General features: G+C 44.2%; 1 protein-coding gene across 3 annotated transcripts in view; it reads left to right on the forward strand.

Annotated features, from left to right (window-relative positions):
• The first annotated feature begins 1,127 nt into the window (after positions 1-1,127).
• The window catches only part of PCSK6 (proprotein convertase subtilisin/kexin type 6), a 353,524-nt gene continuing 333,895 nt past the window's right edge, over positions 1,128-20,756 (forward strand). For all 3 annotated transcript variants that reach the window (XM_063925653.1, XM_063925654.1, XM_063925655.1), the window contains exon 1: positions 1,128-1,422. In XM_063925653.1, coding sequence (XP_063781723.1) covers positions 1,159-1,422 — 264 coding nt within the window. In that variant the 5' untranslated portion in view covers positions 1,128-1,158. The remainder of the gene's footprint in view (positions 1,423-20,756) is intronic.

The following is a 20,756-nucleotide window of genomic DNA, read 5'->3' on the forward strand; positions in this document are numbered from 1 at the left end:
CACAATCCTCAGTGAGCATTGTGAAGCTAGCTTAATTATCGCAGGGCTCACTGCTGTGTTTTTTACTTTTTTTGTATTTATTTTTTTAGTACAATCAGTCAGATTACATTTCCCATTATAAGTATGGGAAATGCAACGTGGTTACTAAATAAAAGTGAATTAAATGGCTTGGGGAGCAGCTTTCCATGAAACCTGCTCCAAAAGCCCTTCAATACATTCAGGAGGTATAGTATCCGCCGGCATTCAGGTAGCGGGGTGAGGGCCCGCCACGCTGCGGACACCCTTTTTCACATTATTTTAGTAAAACAAAATCTAGTTTCTTATCAGACTTGTTAGATTGGGCCTCCTGTGTATCTCTGAGTGTGGATAGAAATGACAGACCCCATGTTACTATCAGGGATAGGCTCTCCTCCTTCCTGGCTCTCAGGCAGGTGAGTGCTACTGTAAGTGTAAGGATGCATACAATGCATCATGGGGGTCATTCCGAGTTGATCGCTAGCCGCTGTTGTTTGCAGCACAGCGATCAGGCTAAAAAACTGCATTTCTGCGCATGCGTATGCACCGCAATGCGCACGCGCTACGTACGGGTACAAATTCCTTTGTTGTTTTGCACTGGTCCTAGCGACGATTCCAAACGCACAGCCGATCGCAAGGAGATTGACATGAAGTGGGCGTTTCTGGGTGGCAACTGACCGTTTTCAGGGAGTGTTTGAAAAAACGCAGGCGTGGCTGGGCGGGTGTGTGACGTCAAAAGCCGTCCCTCCGTCGTTAGAATCAACGCACACGAAGAGTAACTACAGGGCTGGTCTTGTTTTGCACAAAACGATTTTGCAGGCGCTCTGCTGCACAGGCGTTCGCACTTCTGCAAAGCAAAAATACACTCCCCAGTGGGCGGCGACAATGCGTTTGCACAGCTGCTAAAAACTGCTAGCGAGCGATCAACTCGGAATGACCCCCACTGCACTGTGCCACACATTGCACTGCTGCTGCTGGTCATAACTGGATGATTCTGAAACTTATCTCCTGCCTACAAAACACACACACCCATCCACCACGCTGTCCCCGCCTGTTGGGGGAGTGTTTTATCATCCAGCCCCGCCCCCTCCGCTCACCGTGCTCAGGTCTAGCTCTTCATTGGTTGACGAGCTGACAAGTAGCATGTGGCGGAGCGCGGCTTCCAGCAGATGTTCTGAGCTGGGAAGTTCTCTGCACTCCGCCCGCCTAGCGTGTCCTGTGAGCGGGCAGTGGATTCGCAACATGCTCCGTCCGGCCGCTGGTCCGCTGTTCCTGCTTCTGCTTCCCGTGTGCCTGGCGCCGAACCCCCGTACTGTCTACTCCAACCACTGGGCTGTGCGAGTGCCGGGGGGACCCGAGAAAGCGGCGGAGCTGGCTGCGAAGTACGGCTACCTGATCCTGGGGCAGGTGGGCATCTCACCCGGACGCTGCCTCCGGTGCCTGTAATGCGCCGTGCCTGCTAGTGCCCGGGCAGCTGCTATGCATTTCTGCTGCCAACTTCACTGGTCCTCCCATACTACCCGGCTGTGCCCTATTCCCCCTGTACATCTGCTGTCACCCCCTGTAATGTTCCAGGACGCAGGAGAAGCATGCATTATACATATGTGACAGTAGTATATTATTCATGTTAATCTTCACAGTATTTAGATTAATAGTCATTTATAATAATTATTATTATTATTTTATTAATATTTCTATGAATATTCATATTTAACATTTATTGCTGTACTGCCAGCATATTCTGTGGGCTTTACACTTATATAACTTTTTATTTTCTATTATAGTCGATCTTTAATTGGTTTTCAATTTGTGTTGTCTTTAGTCTGTATTGTATTGTTGGTAGTGTGGGCTTGTGGCTATACTTGTATATACAGTACATGTAGTAATGTCACACTGTAGTAAAAATGCATTTATGACAGTAATTTTTTTTGTTCCTGCCATCATGTGTGCTGCATGGGGTCATAACAAAATGAGGTTTATTGCTGATTAATTTGATGTAGTTTATGCTTATGGTCAGATTTTGTTGCGTTTGATACTTACTAGTGTTTACTTACAGTAGTTTAACTTTTGTACAAGTTAATAATCAGGCGTTGGGGGGTTGTAATACTAGGGTTTTGTATTACTAGAATTGTATGGCGTTAACACATCATATAAATAGATTAGTTAATACAGGTTGAGTATCCCATATCCAAATATTCCGAAATACGGAATATTCCGAAATACGGACTTTTTGGAATGAGAGTGAGATAGTGAAACCTTTGTTTTTTGATGGCTCAATGTACACAAACTTTGTTTAATACACAAAGTTATTCAAAATATTGTATTAAATGACCTTCAGGCTGTGTGTATAAGGTGTATATGAAACATAAATACATTCTGTGCTTAGACTTGGGTCCCATCACCATGATATCTCATTATGGTATGCAATTATTCCAAAATACAGAAAAATCCGATATCCAAAATACGTCTGGTCCCAAGTATTTTGGATAAGGGATACTCAACCTGTATTCCCATTCTTCAGTTTTGTTAGCAAGTGATTCTATTTTTGTATTTAGTCAATTACAAAATTTTAATTTAGCATATACTATTGTATGTTCAGTGAGCTATTTTTGTTTCACTGATGGTATTGGATGGTGGTATGGTTAGTATATTGTGCCTTTCCAATGGAGTGTGTTGTACTTTGTTGAATAGAGTATTGGTTACTGTACCTGGGACTGTCTCTAAAAATGTATTGCATCTTTTTATGGGGTGCAAGATTATTGCAAGACTCAATTGCTGCTATTGGAAGACCATTTTATATATAGTATCTTTTTTTTTTTTCTGTCTTTCAAGCACCAGATAAAAGACTTTTTGTATTTATCTATCCCAGATGATTCAGTTTGCTAGTAAGTCTGCAGATGAGTATTTATCAGATAGTCTTTTAGAAGTCTTCAAGGAGGAATTTGCAATTAAACAGTGTTGTATATTTGTCTGGTCTTAAGCTGCTTACAGCACCCTTATTACCTATCCTACATTTCCATTCTCACAGGAACGGCTCCTATGTTATCACTGAAACTATATAACACTGGTACATCTGGTGTCATAGGGTTCTATTTACTAAACCTTGGATGGAGATAAAGTACCAGCCAATCAGCTCCTGACTGCTATGCCACAGGCTGTGTTTGAAAAATGACAGTTGGGAGCTGATTGGCTGGCACTTTATCTCCATCCAAGACTTAGTAAATAGACCCCTTAGTGCTGCACAGCTGAGCGTTTCTCTTATGATAAAGATGCAGGTCTTGATTTAGTCTGTGTAAATATCTGCAGATTGAAGTATTTAAGCAGATTCATAATAAGTTGCTAGCGTATGGGCACGCTAACAAACTTCAGATAACTGCCTTAATCTATGACGTATAACAAGAATTCAATGTTCCTGGTTTCATGTTGGCCAGATTTGTGGGAAGGTGCTGTGTATTGTGACATCTAAGTTAATTTCTGTTGATTTACTGTCTAAAATAACTTTTAATAATGTACTTCATTGTGGACTGATGCCTCCATTTCCTGGCATGTTTTGTAGTAATTCAAGACTACAGAATTTTGGTATACCATGATATATTGTAGGTGTCCTTATAACAAGCATAGGCACTGCATCTCTTCTCTGCTAAGCATTTATTTATATTCTATGGCTGTGTCACAGTTAATCTTGCACTTGGATCCGTCTTACGATTTGCTTAGATGTGAATTTCTGACCCATTTTTTTGGGCTGAAAATAACTTGATGTAAACTGCAGCATGCTGCATTTTCTGTGGCGAAGAAAATGTTGATCTTGAAATATTCCGGTCGTCATGAATAGCCCTATCTGTACTGCGTGCAGTCCTAGCAAAGCAGGTTTTATTGCAGTACAGCTCACTCCTATACCTAAGTCACAGTAGATACCATTTTTGTTTTTAAAATTGTTTATTCAAATTACTTGGGAGATCATAATTGATCGCCAGTGAACTGAATTATTGTGCACTGGTTCTAGCCAGTTGTACATTATAAATTATTACAGATCAAAAGGGTCACTAGGAATATTGATGATGGTGAGAATCTGTGGTGTGCAGCAGTTTAGAAACATCCTCTTTGCTTAAACAGTTTGCAGTTCTTATGGCACCTATAAGTTGCTGAAGGCAGTTGTGCTTTTTAAAGATTTTTTTTAAAATAAATATAGGACATTGTTTTGAGTGATGTCATAAGTAAGCAAGCTGTTGCAGTAAGATTAAAAACTGACACGCACCAAAAGTAAGCTATTCCAGCTAATGATGGTGGGGCACGGTAGCAATTGAACAGTATGCCTTGACAGCTAGATAAACACCTTTCATACAAGCTGAATCTCTTGCTGACACATTGCAGTGAAGATGAAAGGCTCTGCTCCTGTCACGAGTGAGCTTCAGCTCTGATAAATCACTGTGGTCTGATAGGGGAGGAACATTTACTTTACTTTAATGTCACTGAGAGCAGTTTTCCTTCTGTGAATTCTGTGTTGTTTTTTTGTTGTGTTTTTTTAGCATATCTGTAAGTTTTTAATTCTGAGTCTTTTACATTACCACAAGAATTTGGGACCTACGTATCAAACGCCCCATGCTAAAATGTAACATGGACAGGTCAACACAGGAGATATGCAAATCTCTTGTACTAATGACTCTCGGGAAAATTCAGTTGTTTTGGGCACCACGATAATTCACAGACACCTGACTGAGCCATTCAGTTGTTTTGGGCACCTGTTAGTCACTGTGCTTGTCGTGCCCCAAAAGCTCTGGGTTTAGTCACGCATAGCGGATAAACACTGCTAAAGTCTTGGTTACGGCACCCAAACCATGGACTTCTCACACATTTCATGCAGCTGCGAGCAGAAATGTGGGTACCCACCTCATCCATGCCAAATCTGAGTGACAATTTAAATGCCCTGTCTGGCGCCCATTAATTCGTGTTGCATAAAAAAACAAAAAAAAAATCTAATTCCCCCTTCAGTCCACTAGTCCCCTTAAAAATCTTGCATGCATGACATAAGTTTGCTCACGTGCAGTACTGCTTGCAGTACAAAGTGTTAGGTTTCATCATGTGCACAGTATGGAATAAGAGAAGACTTTTTCTGAAATGACAGATTTCTTCTTCAGTGACAGCTAGTTCTTGCAAACACTGTCCCTACTGCAGGTGTTTCATACATAGCTACGATCTGTACGTAAAAAGATATGGATAGGTAATATTTGCATCTTTCATCTAAATATTTATTTATAGAATTGAAATGGCCAATCAGTTATCCTGTATCGATAGTTCAGTTTGATTTGGCATTTGTTAATCCAGCAACAAAATATATTGTATTGTAATATTGATATGCTTAGACTGTGATATATTCTGCACATGCGCAGTAACAATATATACTAGCTCTGGGGCTGAGATGGGCAGGAAAAAGCAGCTGGGTGGCAGCTAAAGAAATATTTCAAGGTTGGAGTCTATCCACCTAATACATTGCCAGGTGCATATTGGATAGAACACAGGTTCTCAAACTCTGTTTTCAGGACACCACACAGTTCATGTTTTCCAGGTTACCTGTGGATTTATAAAATGTGACAGTTGGTGATACACAGTGCAGCTGCCAAGTGACATGGAAAACGTGAGCTGTTTTTGGTCCTGAGGACAAAGTTTGAGAGCCACTGGGATAGAATATCGCATTACATCATATCACAGTAAAACATCAGTGCTGCTTATTAGGGTATCTGGAATCTATGCACATCCGTAACATAGAGCCATTTGTATATGTAAAGATTGTATTTATGATTATGACCTTTATCAAGGAGAGAGAAACACCTGTCATAGGGATGTAGTGGTCAGGAGACTGCCGGTCACAATACAGACACCTGCATCCCAACCCCTCAAAATCCAGACCGTTGGCATGCCGACTAACAGGGACTATTTCCACTCGTGGGTGTCCGCGACACCACTCACCACCGAGCCCGCAAGGGGCTTCCTTGCACAATTCAATTAGGGGTGATGGGGGGGGGGGGGGGAGTTGCTGTTGGAACAGCCCATAAATGCTGTTGCAACAGAACATGAATTTACCACCGCATGTGGCCTGATCGAAGCATCGAAGCAATTCATTTGTTACTCTGATCACTCTGTGCTCAAATAGACGGGGCTTAGCTGCATATAGCGGCTAAATCAGTCTAAAGTCTTGGTTAGGGCACTTCTACTCCCATTTGAGCGCCCAAACCATGGGTTTTTCGCACATTGCTTCTTGCCAATGTATCTGGCTGCAGGAAGAAATGTCTCCTGCAGCTAATGGGTGCCCAAACAGAGCAACAATTTATTTGATGTTTTGCGCCCCCTAGTGACAGCCGTGGGAGAAAACGTTGCATCAGTCCCAGTAAGTCCAGCTGTAGCATAATATGGGTGTGGTCTGTGAAAAAGGGGTGTGGCTTCGTGCCAGTGCCACAATCGTGAGCCACGCCCCCATTCGGCAGTGAGGGGGCATGCACAGCCCTCAGAGGGACTGGGAGCATGCCAGCAGCCCACAATTTCCACTGAATAGATGCCACCCCCACATCCCCATGGACACTGCGGCCCGCGGGTGGGACAATCCCCAAAAAACAGGACTGTCCCGCGAAAATCGGGACAGTTGGGAGGTATACAATCATACTGTCACCAGGTTGCAGATTACTGCAGTATGATTGAAGTGTAGTTCGTAGATTATAGATGTTCTATGATGATCAGGTTACATGCTCTATTACAGTGTCGTTATATTGTAATAAGTTACTAATGCAGATTTTGTGATGCCTTAATGGGCCAGATTAATAATTGTAAATAAAGCAAAAAAAAGCAAGCAACTGGGAAAAACCATGTTGCACTGCAAGTGGTGCCGATGTAACGTACAGATTTGGGTGGCGTGTGTTCAAACTTAAATCTAAATTGCAGTGTAAAAATAAAGCTTTCTAACATGTGTGGGCTACATGCTAAAGCAGTCGGTATTTACCCTGCACAGAAAAAAATGTTTTTACCCACATAACTATCTCCTCACTAGCCCAATGTCTAAAAGCTCACTGTAAACCATTATTGTCTTGTATTCTGTCTCCCCTTTGTGCTGTAACAAGATAGATATATGGATATAGGGTATACGTTCAGGATCCCGGCTGTCAGGATCCTAGCAGCCGTAATACTGACACCGGAATCTCGACAGCCATCAGAACATTGACGACGGCATCCCGAAAGGATCAGGATCCCGAAGGTAAGTATTAACGGGTGGGTTAGTTTTAGGCTGCGGGAGGGGGAAATAGGTTTAGGCACCACCTGGGGGAAGGTTAGGGTTAGGCTACAGATAGGGAGGGTTAGTGGCTAGTAGGGTGCATCAAACGCCCCATGAATTTTTAAAAGTAAGAAAAATGATTTGTCCCCATGCTACATTTTTTTGAATTGTTAAGGTTATCTTGCATCCCAATTTTGAAGAATCTGAGATGATATTTATGTGGCCCACCATGCCCCTGAAGATTAAAGATTTCTATTTCTCTATTTATTTTATTTTATTTCTATTTATTTCTATAAATTTCTATTTATTTTATCTGAAAAATAAATAATGATTTGATTAATGATTTGGATGGGAACAGCCACGATAGGCCCATGAGGCTTCATGCTGTTCCCTTTCTTTATGTTCTTATGTTCTTAAATCAATGTAAGACATGCATTCATGGCACACATACAAAAGTTGGCTTCGTTTTGCTAAAGTTAGTTGTTTTGTATAATACAATACAATACAGTACAGTACAATACAATACAGACAATTTTTGGGTGTGGAGGTGGACCATCTAAGTCAAATCGTACATCCAAAAAAATTTGCACAGTTGTTTCTATGCTAAAAAGGTACATTTTAAGAATAGGGACAGCAAGCATTCCGAATGTCGGGGCGTTTGATGCACCCTAGTGGGTGGGGGATGGAGGTTAGGATACTTAACTCACCGACCACCAAGTTTTCATACTGAATCCAGATATTGATATATACAGTTGTGCTCATAAGTTTACATACCCTAGCAGAATTTGTGATTTTCTGGCCATTTGTCAGAGAATATGAATGATAACTCACAAACTTTTCTTTCACTCATGGTTAGTGGTTGGGTGAAGTCATTTATTGTCAAACAACTGTGTTTACTCTTTTTAAATCATAATGACAACAGAAACTACCCAAATGACCCTGATCAAAAGTTTACATACCCCAGTTCTTAATACCGTGTATTGCCCCCTTTAACATCAATGACAGCTTGAAGTCTTTTGTGGTAGTTGTGGATAAGGCTCTTTATTTTCTCAGATGGTAAAGCTGCCCATTCTTCTTGGCAAAAAGCCTCCAGTTCCTGTAAATTCTTGGGCTGTCTTGCATGAACTGCACGTTTGAGATCTCCCAAGAGTTGGCTCAATGATATTGACGTCAGGAGACTGAGTTGGCCACTCCAGAACCTTCACTTTATTCTGCTGTAGCCAAAGACAGGTCGACTTGGCCTTGTGTTTTGTATCATTGTCATATTGGGACATCCAAGTATATCCCATGCGCAGCTTCCGGGCTGATGAGTGCAAATTTTCCTCCAGTATTTTCTGATAACATGCTGCATTCATCTTGCCATCAATTTTGACCAAGTTTCCAGTGCCTTTGTAGCTCACACATCCCCAAAACATCATCGATCCACCTCCGTGTTTCACAGTTGGAATGGTGTACCTTTCATCATAGGCCTTGTTGACTCCTCTCCAAATGTAACGTTTATGGTTGTGGACAGAAAGTTAAATTTTGGTCTCATCTCTCCAAATGACTTTGTTCCAGAAGTTTTGAGGCTCGTCTCTGTGCTGTTTGGAGTATTTTAAGCGGAATGCTTTGTGGCATTTGCGTAGTAATGGCTTTCTTCTGGCGACTCGACCATGCAGCCCATTTCTCTGACGTCCTAGTGGATGCTGGTAACTTTGTAAGGACCATGGGGAATAGACGGGCTCCGCAGGAGACTGGGCACTCTAAAAGAAAGATTAGGTACTATCTGGTGTGCACTGGCTCCTCCCTCTATGCCCCTCCTCCAGACCCCAGTTAGAATCTGTGCCCGGCCAGAGCTGGGTGCTCCTAGTGGGCTCTCCTGAGCTTGCTAGAAAGAAAGTATTTCTTAGGTTTTTTATTTTCAGTGAGATCTGCTGGCAACAGACAAACTGCTACGTGGGACTGAGGGGAGAGAAGCAAACCTACCTGCGTGCAGCTAGCTTGTGCTTCTTAGGCTACTGGACACCATTAGCTCCAGAGGGTTCGAACACAGGGCCTGACCTCGATCGTCCGTTCCCGGAGCCGCGCCGCCGTCCCCCTTGCAGAGCCAGAAGAAGAAGATGAAATCGGCGGCAGAAGACTCCGGTCTTCATTAAGGTAGCGCACAGCACTGCAGCTGTGCGCCATTGCTCCCACAGCACACCACACACTCCGGTCACTGTAGGGTGCAGGGCGCTGGGGGGGCACCCTGGGCAGCAATTATATTACCTTTTGGCTAAATATACACATAATACAGTCAGTTAACTGTATATGTGTAAAAACCCCCGCCATTAAGTTAAAGAAAACGCGGGACAGAAGCCTGCCAATGAGGGGGCGGGGCCTTCTTCCTCAGCACACCAGCGCCATTTTCCCTTCACAGCTCCGCTGGAAGCACGCTCCCCAGGCTCTCCCCTGCAGTATCCAAGTACAAGACGGGTTAAAAAGAGAGGGGGGCACATAAATTTAGGCGCAAATTGATACTAACAAGCAGCTATTGGGAAAATCACTTATTAGCAGTGTAAATCCCTGTGTTATATAGCGCTGTGGTGTGTGCTGGCATACTCTGTCTCCCCAAAGGACTTTGTGGGGTCCTGTCCTCAGTCTGAGCATTCCCTGTGTGTGTGCGGTGTGTCGGTATGGCTGTGTCGACATGTTTGATGAAGAGGGTTACGTGGAGGTGGAGCAGGGGCAGATACATGTGGTGTCGCCCCCGACGGGGCCGACACCTGATTGGATGGATATGTGGAAGGTCTTAACCGACAGTGTCAACTCCTTACATAAAAGGTTCGATAACGCAGCAGCCTTGGGACAGCCGGGGTCTCAGCCCGCGCCTGCCCAGGCGACTCAGAAGCCGTCAGGGGCTCATAAACGCCCGCTAGCTCTGATGGTAGACACAGATGTCGACACGGAGTCTGACTCCAGTGTAGATGAGGATGAGACAAATGTACAGTCTACAAAAGCCATCCGATGCATGATTACTGCAATGAAAGATGTATTGCACATTTCTGGTATTAACCCGGTTACCACCAAAAGGGGTATTATGTTTGGGGAGAAAAAGCAGCCAGTGACTTTTCCCCCATCTGATGAATTAAATGATTTGTGTGAAGAAGCGTGGAGTTCCCCTGATAAGAAACTAGTGATTTCTAAGAGGTTACTGATGGCGTACCCTTTCCCGCCAACGGATAGGTTACGTTGGGAAACATCCCCTAGGGTGGATAAGGCACTAACACGCTTATCTAAAAGGGTGGCACTGCCGTCTCAGGATACGGCCGCCCTAAAGGATCCTGCGGGTAGAAAGCAGGAAGCTATCCTGAAGTCTGTCTATACACACTCTGGTACTCTACTGAGACCTGCTATTGCTTCAGCCTGGATGTATAGTGCTGCAGCAGCATGGACTGATACCCTGTCAGACAACATTGATTCCCTCGACAGGGATACTATTTTGCTAACCATCGAACATATAGAAGACGTCGTCTTATATATGCGGGATGCACAGAGGGACATTTGCCTGCTGGCATCTAGAATTAATGCAATGTCCATTTCTGCCAGGAGAGTATTATGGACTCGGCAGTGGACAGGTGATGCTGATTCTAAAAAACACATGGAGGTTTTGCCTTATAAGGGTGAGGAATTATTTGGGGACGGTCTCTCGGACCTCGTATCCACAGCAACTGCTGGGAAGTCGACTTTTTTACCTCAGGTTCCCTCACAGCCTAAGAAAGCACCGTATTATCAAATGCAGTCCTTTCGGCCTCAGAAAGGCAAGCGGGTCAGAGGAGCGTCCTTTCTGGCCAGAGGCAAGGGTAGAGGAAAGAAGCTGCACCAGGCAGCCAGTTCCCAGGAACAAAAATCCTCCCCTGCTTCCACTAAGTCCACTGCATGACGTTGGAACTCCACAGGCGGAGCCAGGTGCGGTGGGGGCGCGTCTCCGAAACTTCAGCAACCAGTGGGTTCGCTCACAAGTGGATCTCTTGGCTGTACAAATTGTATCTCAGGGATACAAGCTGGAGTTCGAGGCGACTCCCCCTCGCCGTTACCTCAAATCAGCCTTGCCAGCTGCTCCCAGGGAAAGGGAGGTAGTACTGGCGGCAATTCACAAGCTGTACCTCCAGCAGGTGATAATCAAGGTCCCCCTCCTTCAACAGGGCAGGGGTTACTATTCCACAATGTTTGTGGTACCGAAACCGGACGGTTCGGTGAGACCCATCCTGAATTTAAAATCCTTGAACACTTATATAAAGAAGTTCAAGTTCAAAATGGAATCGCTCAGGGCGGTTATTGCAAGCCTGGAAGAGGGGGATTTTATGGTGTCGCTGGACATCAAGGATGCTTACTTGCATATCCCCATTTTCTCACATCACCAGGAGTACCTCAGGTTTGTGGTACAGAACTGTCATTACCAATTCCAGACGTTGCCGTTTGGTCTCTCCACGGCTCCGAGAATATTTACCAAGGTAATGGCCGAAATGATGATACTCCTTCGAAGAAAGGGAGTTATAATTATCCCGTACTTGGACGATCTCCTCATAAAGGCGAGGTCCAAAGAGCAGTTGTTGGTCAGCGTAGCACTCTCTCAGGAAGTGTTGCAACAGCACGGCTGGATTCTGAATATCCCAAAGTCGCAGCTGATTCCTACGACGCGTCTGCTTTTCCTGGGAATGATTCTGGACACAGAACAGAAGAAGGTGTTTCTCCCGGAGGAGAAGGCCCAGGAATTGTCATCTCTCGTCAGGGACCTCCTGAAACCAAAACAGGTGTCGGTGCATCACTGCACGCGAGTCCTGGGAAAGATGGTGGCTTTTTACGAAGCAATTCCCTTCGGCAGGTTCCATGCAAGGATCTTTCAGTGGGATCTGTTGGACAAATGGTCCGGATCGCATCTTCAGATGCATCGGTTGATCACCCTGTCCCCAAGGGCCAGGGTGTCTCTGCTGTGGTGGCTGCAGAGTGCTCATCTTCTCGAGGGCCGCAGGTTCGGCATACAGGACTGGATCCTGGTGACCACGGATGCAAGCCTCCGAGGATGGGGGGCAGTCACTCAGGGAAGAAACTTCCAAGGACAGTGGTCAAGTCTGGAGACTTCTCTACACATAAATATATTGGAACTAAGGGCCATCTACAACGCCCTGAGTCAAGCAGAGCCCCTGCTTCAAAACCAATCTGTACTGATTCAGTCAGACAACATCACGGCGGTCGCCCATGTAAACCACCAGGGCGGCACAAGAAGCAGGATGGCAATGGCAGAAGCCACAAGGATTCTTCGATGGGCGGAGAATCACGTGCTAGCACTGTCAGCAGTGTTCATTCCGGGAGTGGACAACTGGGAAGCAGACTTCCTCAGCAGGCACGACCTCCACCCGGGAGAGTGGGGACTTCATCAAGAAGTCTTCACACAGATTGTAAATCGTTGGGAACTGCCACAGGTGGACATGATGGCGTCCCGCCTCAACAAAAAGCTAAAAAAATATTGCGCCAGGTCACGGGACCCTCAGGCGATAGCTGTGGACGCACTAGTGACACCGTGGGTGTACCAGTCGGTTTATGTGTTCCCTCCTCTTCCTCTCATACCCAAGGTACTGAGGATAGTAAGAAAGAGAGGAGTTAGAACTATACTCATCGTTCCGGATTGGCCAAGAAGAACTTGGTACCCAGAACTACAAGAAATGATCTCAGAGGACCCATGGCCTCTGCCTCTCAGACAGGACCTGTTACAGCAGGGGCCCTGTCTGTTCCAAGACTTACAGCGGCTGCGTTTGACGGCATGGCGGTTGAACGCCGGATCCTAGCGGAAAAGGGCATTCCGGATGAAGTTATTCCTACGCTGATAAAGGCTAGGAAAGACGTGACAGCAAAACATTATCACCGTATATGGCGAAAATATGTTGCTTGGTGTGAGGCCAGGAAGGCCCCTACAGAGGAATTCCAGCTGGGTCGATTCCTGCACTTCCTACTGTCAGGAGTGACTATGGGCCTAAAATTAGGATCCATAAAGGTCCAGATTTCGGTCCTATCTATTTTCTTTCAAAAAGAACTGGCTTCACTGCCTGAAGTTCAGACGTTTTAAGGGAGTGCTGCATATTCAGCCCCCTTTTGTGCCTCCAGTGGCACCTTGGGATCTTAACGTTGTGTTGGATTTCCTGAAATCACACTGGTTTGAGCCACTTAAGACCGTGGAGATAAAGTATCTCACGTGGAAGGTGGTCATGCTGTTGGCCTTGGCTTCAGCTAGGCGTGTGTCAGAATTGGCGGCTTTGTCGTGTAAAAGCCCGTATCTGATCTTCCATATGGACAGGGCAGAATTGAGGACTCGTACCCAATTTCTCCCAAAGGTGCTATCAGCGTTTCATTTGAACCAACCTATTGTGGTGCCTGCGGCTACTAGGGACTTGGAGGCTTCCAAGTTGCTGGACGTAGTCAGGGCTTTGAAAATCTATGTAGCCAGGACGGCTGGAGTCAGGAAAACTGACTCGCTGTTTATCCTGCATGCACCCAACAAACTGGGTGCTCTGGCTTCAAAGCAAACTATTGCGCGCTGGATCTGTAACACGATTCAGCAAGCTCATTCTGCGGCAGGGTTACCGCATCCTAAATCAGTAAAAGCCCATTCCACAAGGAAGGTGGGCTCTTCTTGGGCGGCTGCCCGAGGGGTCTCGGCTTTACAGCTTTGCCGAGCTGCTACTTGGTCGGGTTCAAACACATTTGCTAAGTTCTACAAGTTTGATACCCTGGCTGAGGAGGACCTTGCCTTTGCTCATTCGGTGCTGCAGAGTCATCCGCACTCTCCCGCCCGTTTGGGAGCTTTGGTATAATCCCCATGGTCCTTACGGAGTTCCCAGCATCCACTAGGACGTCAGAGAAAATAAGAATTTACTCACCGGTAATTCTATTTCTCGTAGTCCGTAGTGGATGCTGGGCGCCCGTCCCAAGTGTGGACTCTCTGCAATACATGTATATAGTTATTGCTTAACTAAAGGGTTATTGTTATGAGCCATCTGTTACTGAGCCTCAGTTATTGTTCATACTGTTAACTGGGTATGGTTATCACAAGTTGTACAGTGTGATTGGTGTGGCTGGTATGAGTCTTACCCTGGATTCCAAATCCTTTCCTTGTTGTGTCAGCTCTTCCGGGCACAGTTTCCTTAACTGAGGTCTGGAGGAGGGGCATAGAGGGAGGAGCCAGTGCACACCAGATAGTACCTAATCTTCCTTTTAGAGTGCCCAGTCTCCTGCGGAGCCCGTCTATTCCCCATGGTCCTTACGGAGTTCCCAGCATCCACTACGGACTACGAGAAATAGAATTACCGGTGAGTAAATTCTTATTTTTTCTTCAAATGCCTCCTTATGGTGCATCTTGAAACAACCACACCACTTTTTTTCAGAGAGTCCTGTATTTCAGCTGAAGTTATTTGTGGATTTTTCTTTGCATCCCGAACAATTTTCCTGTCAGTTGTGGCTGAAATTTTTGTTGGTCTACCTGACCGTGATTTGGTTTCCACAGAATCCCTCATTTTCCACTTCTTAATTAGAGTTTGAACACTGCTGATTTGCATTCTCAATTGCTTGGATATCTTTTTATATCCCTTTCCTGTTTTATACAGTTCAATTACCTTTTCCTGCAGATCCTTTGACAATTCTTTTGCTTTCCCCATGACTCAGAATCCAGACATGTCAGTGCAGCGCTGGATGAAAGATGCAAGGGTCTTTCAGGAGTCCAGAAACTCACTGACCTTTTATACACACACACTGATTACAAGCAAACTGATCACTGGTGAGGATGGTTACCTTTAGTAGCCATTCAAACCCGTTTGTGTCAACTTGTGTGCATGTTATCAGGCCAAAATCTCCAGGGTATGTAAACTTTTGATCACGGTCATTTGGGTAGTTTCTGTTGTCATTATGATTTAAAAAGAGTTAAACACAGTTGTTTGACAATAAATGGCTTCACCCAACCACTAGCCATGAGTGAAAGAAAAGTTTGTGAGTTATCATTCATATTCTCTGACAAATGGCCAGAAAATCACAAATTCTGCTAGGGTATGTAAACTTATGAGCACAACTGTATATTTAGATAAATAAAGCAAGTAACTATCTGGAACAAATCATGTTACCATGCAAATGGATCAAATACATTTATATTTTTAAATGTATTCATTGGGTGGTATTCAAATGTTTGAAAAGTCGGTTTGAAAAGTCAGTTGGGAGTCCGTCAACGCACTCACTCCTGCTGGAGGGCCACAGCTGCTGTAGCCGGCTTCCCGGCCAGCTCCAACACCAGTCACCGGCGCCGGGACCCGCTGCCACTTACACATGTGGGTGATTGGACAGCGGATCCAGTGGTGGCTCGCTGACATGGGGGTGGTGTCCCTGTCGGCGAGATGCTTGTATATGTGCCGCCCCCTGCTCTGTCCCCATTCCCATTATGTATGGGAGGCACTGCTATCAGTGCCTCCCAAAATCATTTCAGGCCAGAAAATTATTAGAATTAAATAAAGGAGATACTTATGACACAGAATATGTGTCATAAGTATCTTCTTTGTATTATTTTAATAATCACAGGAGAGGCACTGCCTCCCCTGACTGCACGTCCCTGGTGTACACTCACTATGTACTCCGTTCCCACCCTCTTGAGAAAAGTTTGAAAAATAACTGACATACTGTATATATGTATGTAGACGTAACTTGAATCCTGTCTTGACTGGTGAGGGTGCGTTACTAGAAACTTTGGGGCTGATGTATTAAGCCTGGAGAAGTGATAAAGCAGTGATAAGTTCAAGGTGATAACACAGCAGCCAGTCAGCTCCGATATGTAAATTGACAGTTAGGAGCTGATTGGCTGGTGCGTTATCACCTTCCACTTATCACTTCTCCAGGCCTCTAACTGTTTGACTTTGGTTTCTGGCCTCAGTAAAGGCCACAACCAAATGTTGCTCTCACGCAGTTTATTCTCCAGGTTGCTTAATATTTGATTCAATGCTTATATTAAAAGCAGGTAAGCCTTCTGGTGGTAACAGGCAGTTTCGCTGAAAATAGGGCTTCTCTCTATTTAGTATGGTGATAGTTTTGGAAAACATCCCTTATTAAAATAATTTTTACTTGGACATATATTGTGGTGATCTGGGGTATTTTAGCTTGGAGTGTCAGTGGGTGTAGTATCAGGTGCTCAAATGAGGATGCTCACGCAACTTGGCTGATCAAATAATCACGAATAGCGGCTAATCCAGCCTAAAGTCCTGGTTAGGGAACCCAAACTCCCGTTTGCGCGCCTAAATCATGGACTTTGCACACATTTCTTCTCGCACCTCAGGAGATTGCGAAAAGAAATGTCTCCCTTGTGGATAACAGGTGCTTAAATGGAGAAACAATTGAATTGCTCCATTTTACACCACCTAGTGGTAGCTATGGTGGAAAACATTTGAATCGTCCTCAAAGTTTTATGGTCCTCACTGCCTGTCTCATGGTCTGCAGGCACACTTTGCATTGCCCTGTTGATTTTTTTTCTTGTTAAATTGCAGCGATAGCGGTTTTGATCATGCTTATTGCCACAGATTGGTAAATTGACTCTTGCGTCTCCTGTAGCAAAGCTACATGTCTTGTCTGGTTTTTAATAACCTGTAACACACTGGTTAAATACACGGTTGAGTCACATTATTATGACCACCTCCTACATTTTACATCGGTAGCCCATGAAGTATGTCACGTGTCGTGTGCTGGCTTGGTGGGTATATAGGTGTGCATTAGGCCATCTGCACATATACCACTAGTTGCTGTCAATGTAAAAGGGGCGATTTATCAGAGTTGAAAAAAAGATAATCATTTGCGTTCAGGCCAAGGGTGGCAGTATTTCTGAAACAGCGCAGTTTGTGAACGTTTCATGTACTGCTGTGGTGAAGGTGTATCGTGACTGGACAAATGGCACCATTGCAAATAACAGATGTGGAAACTGCGGAGTAACACATGCCATTTATACGAGAGGTGAACGTCTGCTATGAAGGTGCGTGAGGGCCGACCTTCATGCTACAGTGGAGCAGCTCACTGTCAAAATGAACCTGGGGGCTACCAGACGTGTGTCTGAAACAACAGTTCATGTCTTCTAGCTGCTGTCAGTGCTGCACACGGTGGTTACTCTGGCTATTAGCTGGTGGTCATAATAATGGGTCTTAACTGTGTATACCTTGGTGTGCCCTTGATATTCTGTGTACAGTATGTATCTTTTTTTTTTTTTTTTAAACATCCAGTTTACAGCTTGTTCATATCTATCTGCGATTAATTAGACAATTAATGGCAGAATATAGAATCAAAAACAGAATGAATGGCTTCTTATGAGCTCGTTCCACTGTTGTGGAAACTACAATGCAGCGTTTAACATTTTAAAATGTGGATTCACCTATTTCTCATGTTGTGCACGCTTGCCAGGACAGTAGATTGTCTTTGTAAAAGAGCATGGAAAATGCAATAAAAAGCATCACTAAAAAGGCATGTAAAGTGCACATTGGTAAATGATCCATTGATCTTCCTCCTCTTACCATTATCACATCAACCCTAAATTACCAAGGAGATGTAAGTATGCAGCATTTGTTGATTTGTGTCCTAAGTGTGGTTGAAGCAGTTGGGGGGTGTTATGTGGTCTGAGCAAACTGTTATTATAATAGTCGCCCGCATAGTTTGGTGCACTTACTGAATAACCTGTTTCGGCTTCTTATAAGTCTGACTTGGATTTGTGATTGTTATGTGAAATGTCAGATCTGGGACCTCTGCAAAACTGCAACCTGTCTTCAATCAATATTTAATTTAAAAAACGTTCATTTTCCAGTCACACTGCATTCTGATTTGTTTTGCAGAGGGTGGGGCTGGAAAGAGGGGCTCAAATAATCCTGGTGTGTCATGGGTGCTGAATCTCCTGCAATAGAAATCCTTTTAGTGTCCTTTCACAGTGCTGGAAAATAACCCTTCCATTGCTAGCAAAAGGGACATTTCAGTATGGTCCTGATGAAGTTGCTTTAACTGTGGCTAAATGGTCAGTGGCAAAACCTGTAAGTGTGTCAGCCAGCTAGTGTTTTGGTGAATATTCAGGAGTGTACAACCTATGGGTTCTCTAGATATGACTTCCATCCACCCCATCCCACCTCCATAACCACATCCTTTATGGTTCTCAGGGAGACCAATGACGGTGGGTTGTGATATAGAAGACAGTCATTAGGTCGACAGGAAAAAAAAAAGTTGGATGTTTTGTGTTTTTAAACTTTTTTTTTTTACCCCAATTTGCCTCGTGGGCACGCTTTGCTCATCACAAGGTTACTAATGGTGATAGTTTGACATGGATAGTCAATTTGACGAAATGCGCCCCCCTGCGGGCTCGCTTGTGCTTGCCACTTGGTCCGCTTCGCTCGCCACAATGTTACTAATGGTGATAGTTTGTGACATGGATAGTCAGTTTGATGAAATGTGTCCCCTCGCGGGCTCGGTGCCTTACTTCGCTCGCCACAAGGTAACTGAAGGTAATAGTTTTTGACATGGATAGTACATGCAGCAAAAGTTATAAAAATATAAAAAAATAACAAAAAAAAAGTGTCGACCATAAATCGACCTTTTGTCCATGTCGACCTAATGCATGTCGACCATTAGTGGTCGACCTACTGACTGTAAACCTTTTTAGTGTAGATCTATAGACCAGATACCATGGCGGTGCACTGGCTGTGCTGGGATCTCTCAGTTTTCACAGCATTTTTCCCTTCCTGTCATCAGATTGATTCTCAAAGCACTAAACAGTCTGCACTTATTTTCAGATTTGACACAGGTACATTGCTTTATGGAGCTGATTAGCTGCCAGTATGCACTGCAGGTGTTCCCTTTTTTTCCCCCCAATATTGATCAAAGTCTTGGTCCATACAGTGTGTCTTGTGCTAAAATAGGGCAAAGTGTGTTAAGGCAAAATTTCAAAACTAAAGGTAAATGACTAAGTGTAGGCTAAAAATGAACATGTACTGTAGGACAAATGTTTAATGAGCTATAACCGGCATTGGTAACTGTATTGCTGCCTGTGTAATCCGCCATCATTTTAAGTGACCCATGAGGTGGCAGAGCGAATATCCTGCTCCTTGGGAGATATGAGGTAGCCAGGAGCCTGAGGTGGCTGGCCAAAGGTTATACATAGGGAGCCTAATAGGGGTTATAGAGTAATATGCCAGAAAAATGGGTATATGTTATTGTGAAACTACCAGAGTAGTATAACTTTGCATCTTCTGAAGTTGTTTGTCCATTAGGATGTTTACACATACTTGTGGCAAGTGATTTGCACAATGTTTTTTGGCTCAAGCATGAAGACTTTTAATCCAGATGTTTTGCACACATTTAGTGGTTCCTTCTTTTATATATTTATTTTTTTCTACCCATTTGTTAATTTTCTTACTAGACTTTGGTTTAAGTAGAGATCATTCTGGATTTTACCTTTTTACTTGCTACGTGTATGGTACGTTGTAACCATTAAATGCAATTTACGTTTTTGCACTTTGCAATGTTTAGCTTTATCTGGTTTCAACCAGGAGATTATTTCTGAAAATCATTGTTGAGAATAAAGTAAATCGAAAAAACCAAAGTAGTTCTTGATAATGCATACGTGGAACAATAAATGTAAAATATATAGTATTTATTTTAATTAACAAACCTTAGTATACCTCCCTGGGGGTGTATATAAAATTACCACATGCAAACAGTGCACATAACATATCATTGCGTCTGAGTGCTCCCGTCCCTTGTTGTAGCCGTTGGAGCTTAGATGGTAACAATGATTTCTGGCTTTTGATAAACCCGCCCTGCTGTGAGTTGAAACACGTTAGGGATACAGGCTTTTGGACCTTTCCAGTTGACTTTGAATTACCCACTATTCACTATTGTGCGGTTCATCAAGTGCCTGCATTGCTGCATGCCTCAGTCACCAGCAGCTATTCCTACTGCTCCCGGAGCACGGCTTGTTACCGTCTACTGAGTTCCTGCGTCTACAACCTGGTCTGTAACACCGCTCTGCAGGGTAGTGGGCGCTGTTGGTAGCACTTGTCAAATATCTGTTTTAATTACTTTCACTTGCAGCTTCCCCCCTTTTTGAATCCCAGCATCTCCTGATCGTCCCTGTTTCCTACCCCTACCACTTCCATAGCTAATACCTATACAACATTCATGAATTTAATTTGATACCTCTTTTTTCTCCGGCAGGGTCCACCGGTTATCCACAGGATAACAATGGAATATGATGAAGTGACAGCGGATTGGCACCAAACGATCACAAGCTTTCAGGCCTCCCAGGATGCAACGGGCCCATCCATATATCTCCGCCCACTGGCTCAGGCAAATCAGTTTTTTGTTTGGTGCAGCAGGAGCCGGAGCATGGTCAGAGGGCTGCTGTTCTATGGCAGCCCTAAGCTTTCTTATTTTATTTTTAGAGTCTTACTATGTTTTTGAGCGATCTTTCTTA

Source organism: Pseudophryne corroboree, chromosome 6, assembly GCF_028390025.1.
Source record: "Pseudophryne corroboree isolate aPseCor3 chromosome 6, aPseCor3.hap2, whole genome shotgun sequence".
NCBI lineage: Eukaryota > Metazoa > Chordata > Amphibia > Anura > Myobatrachidae > Pseudophryne > Pseudophryne corroboree.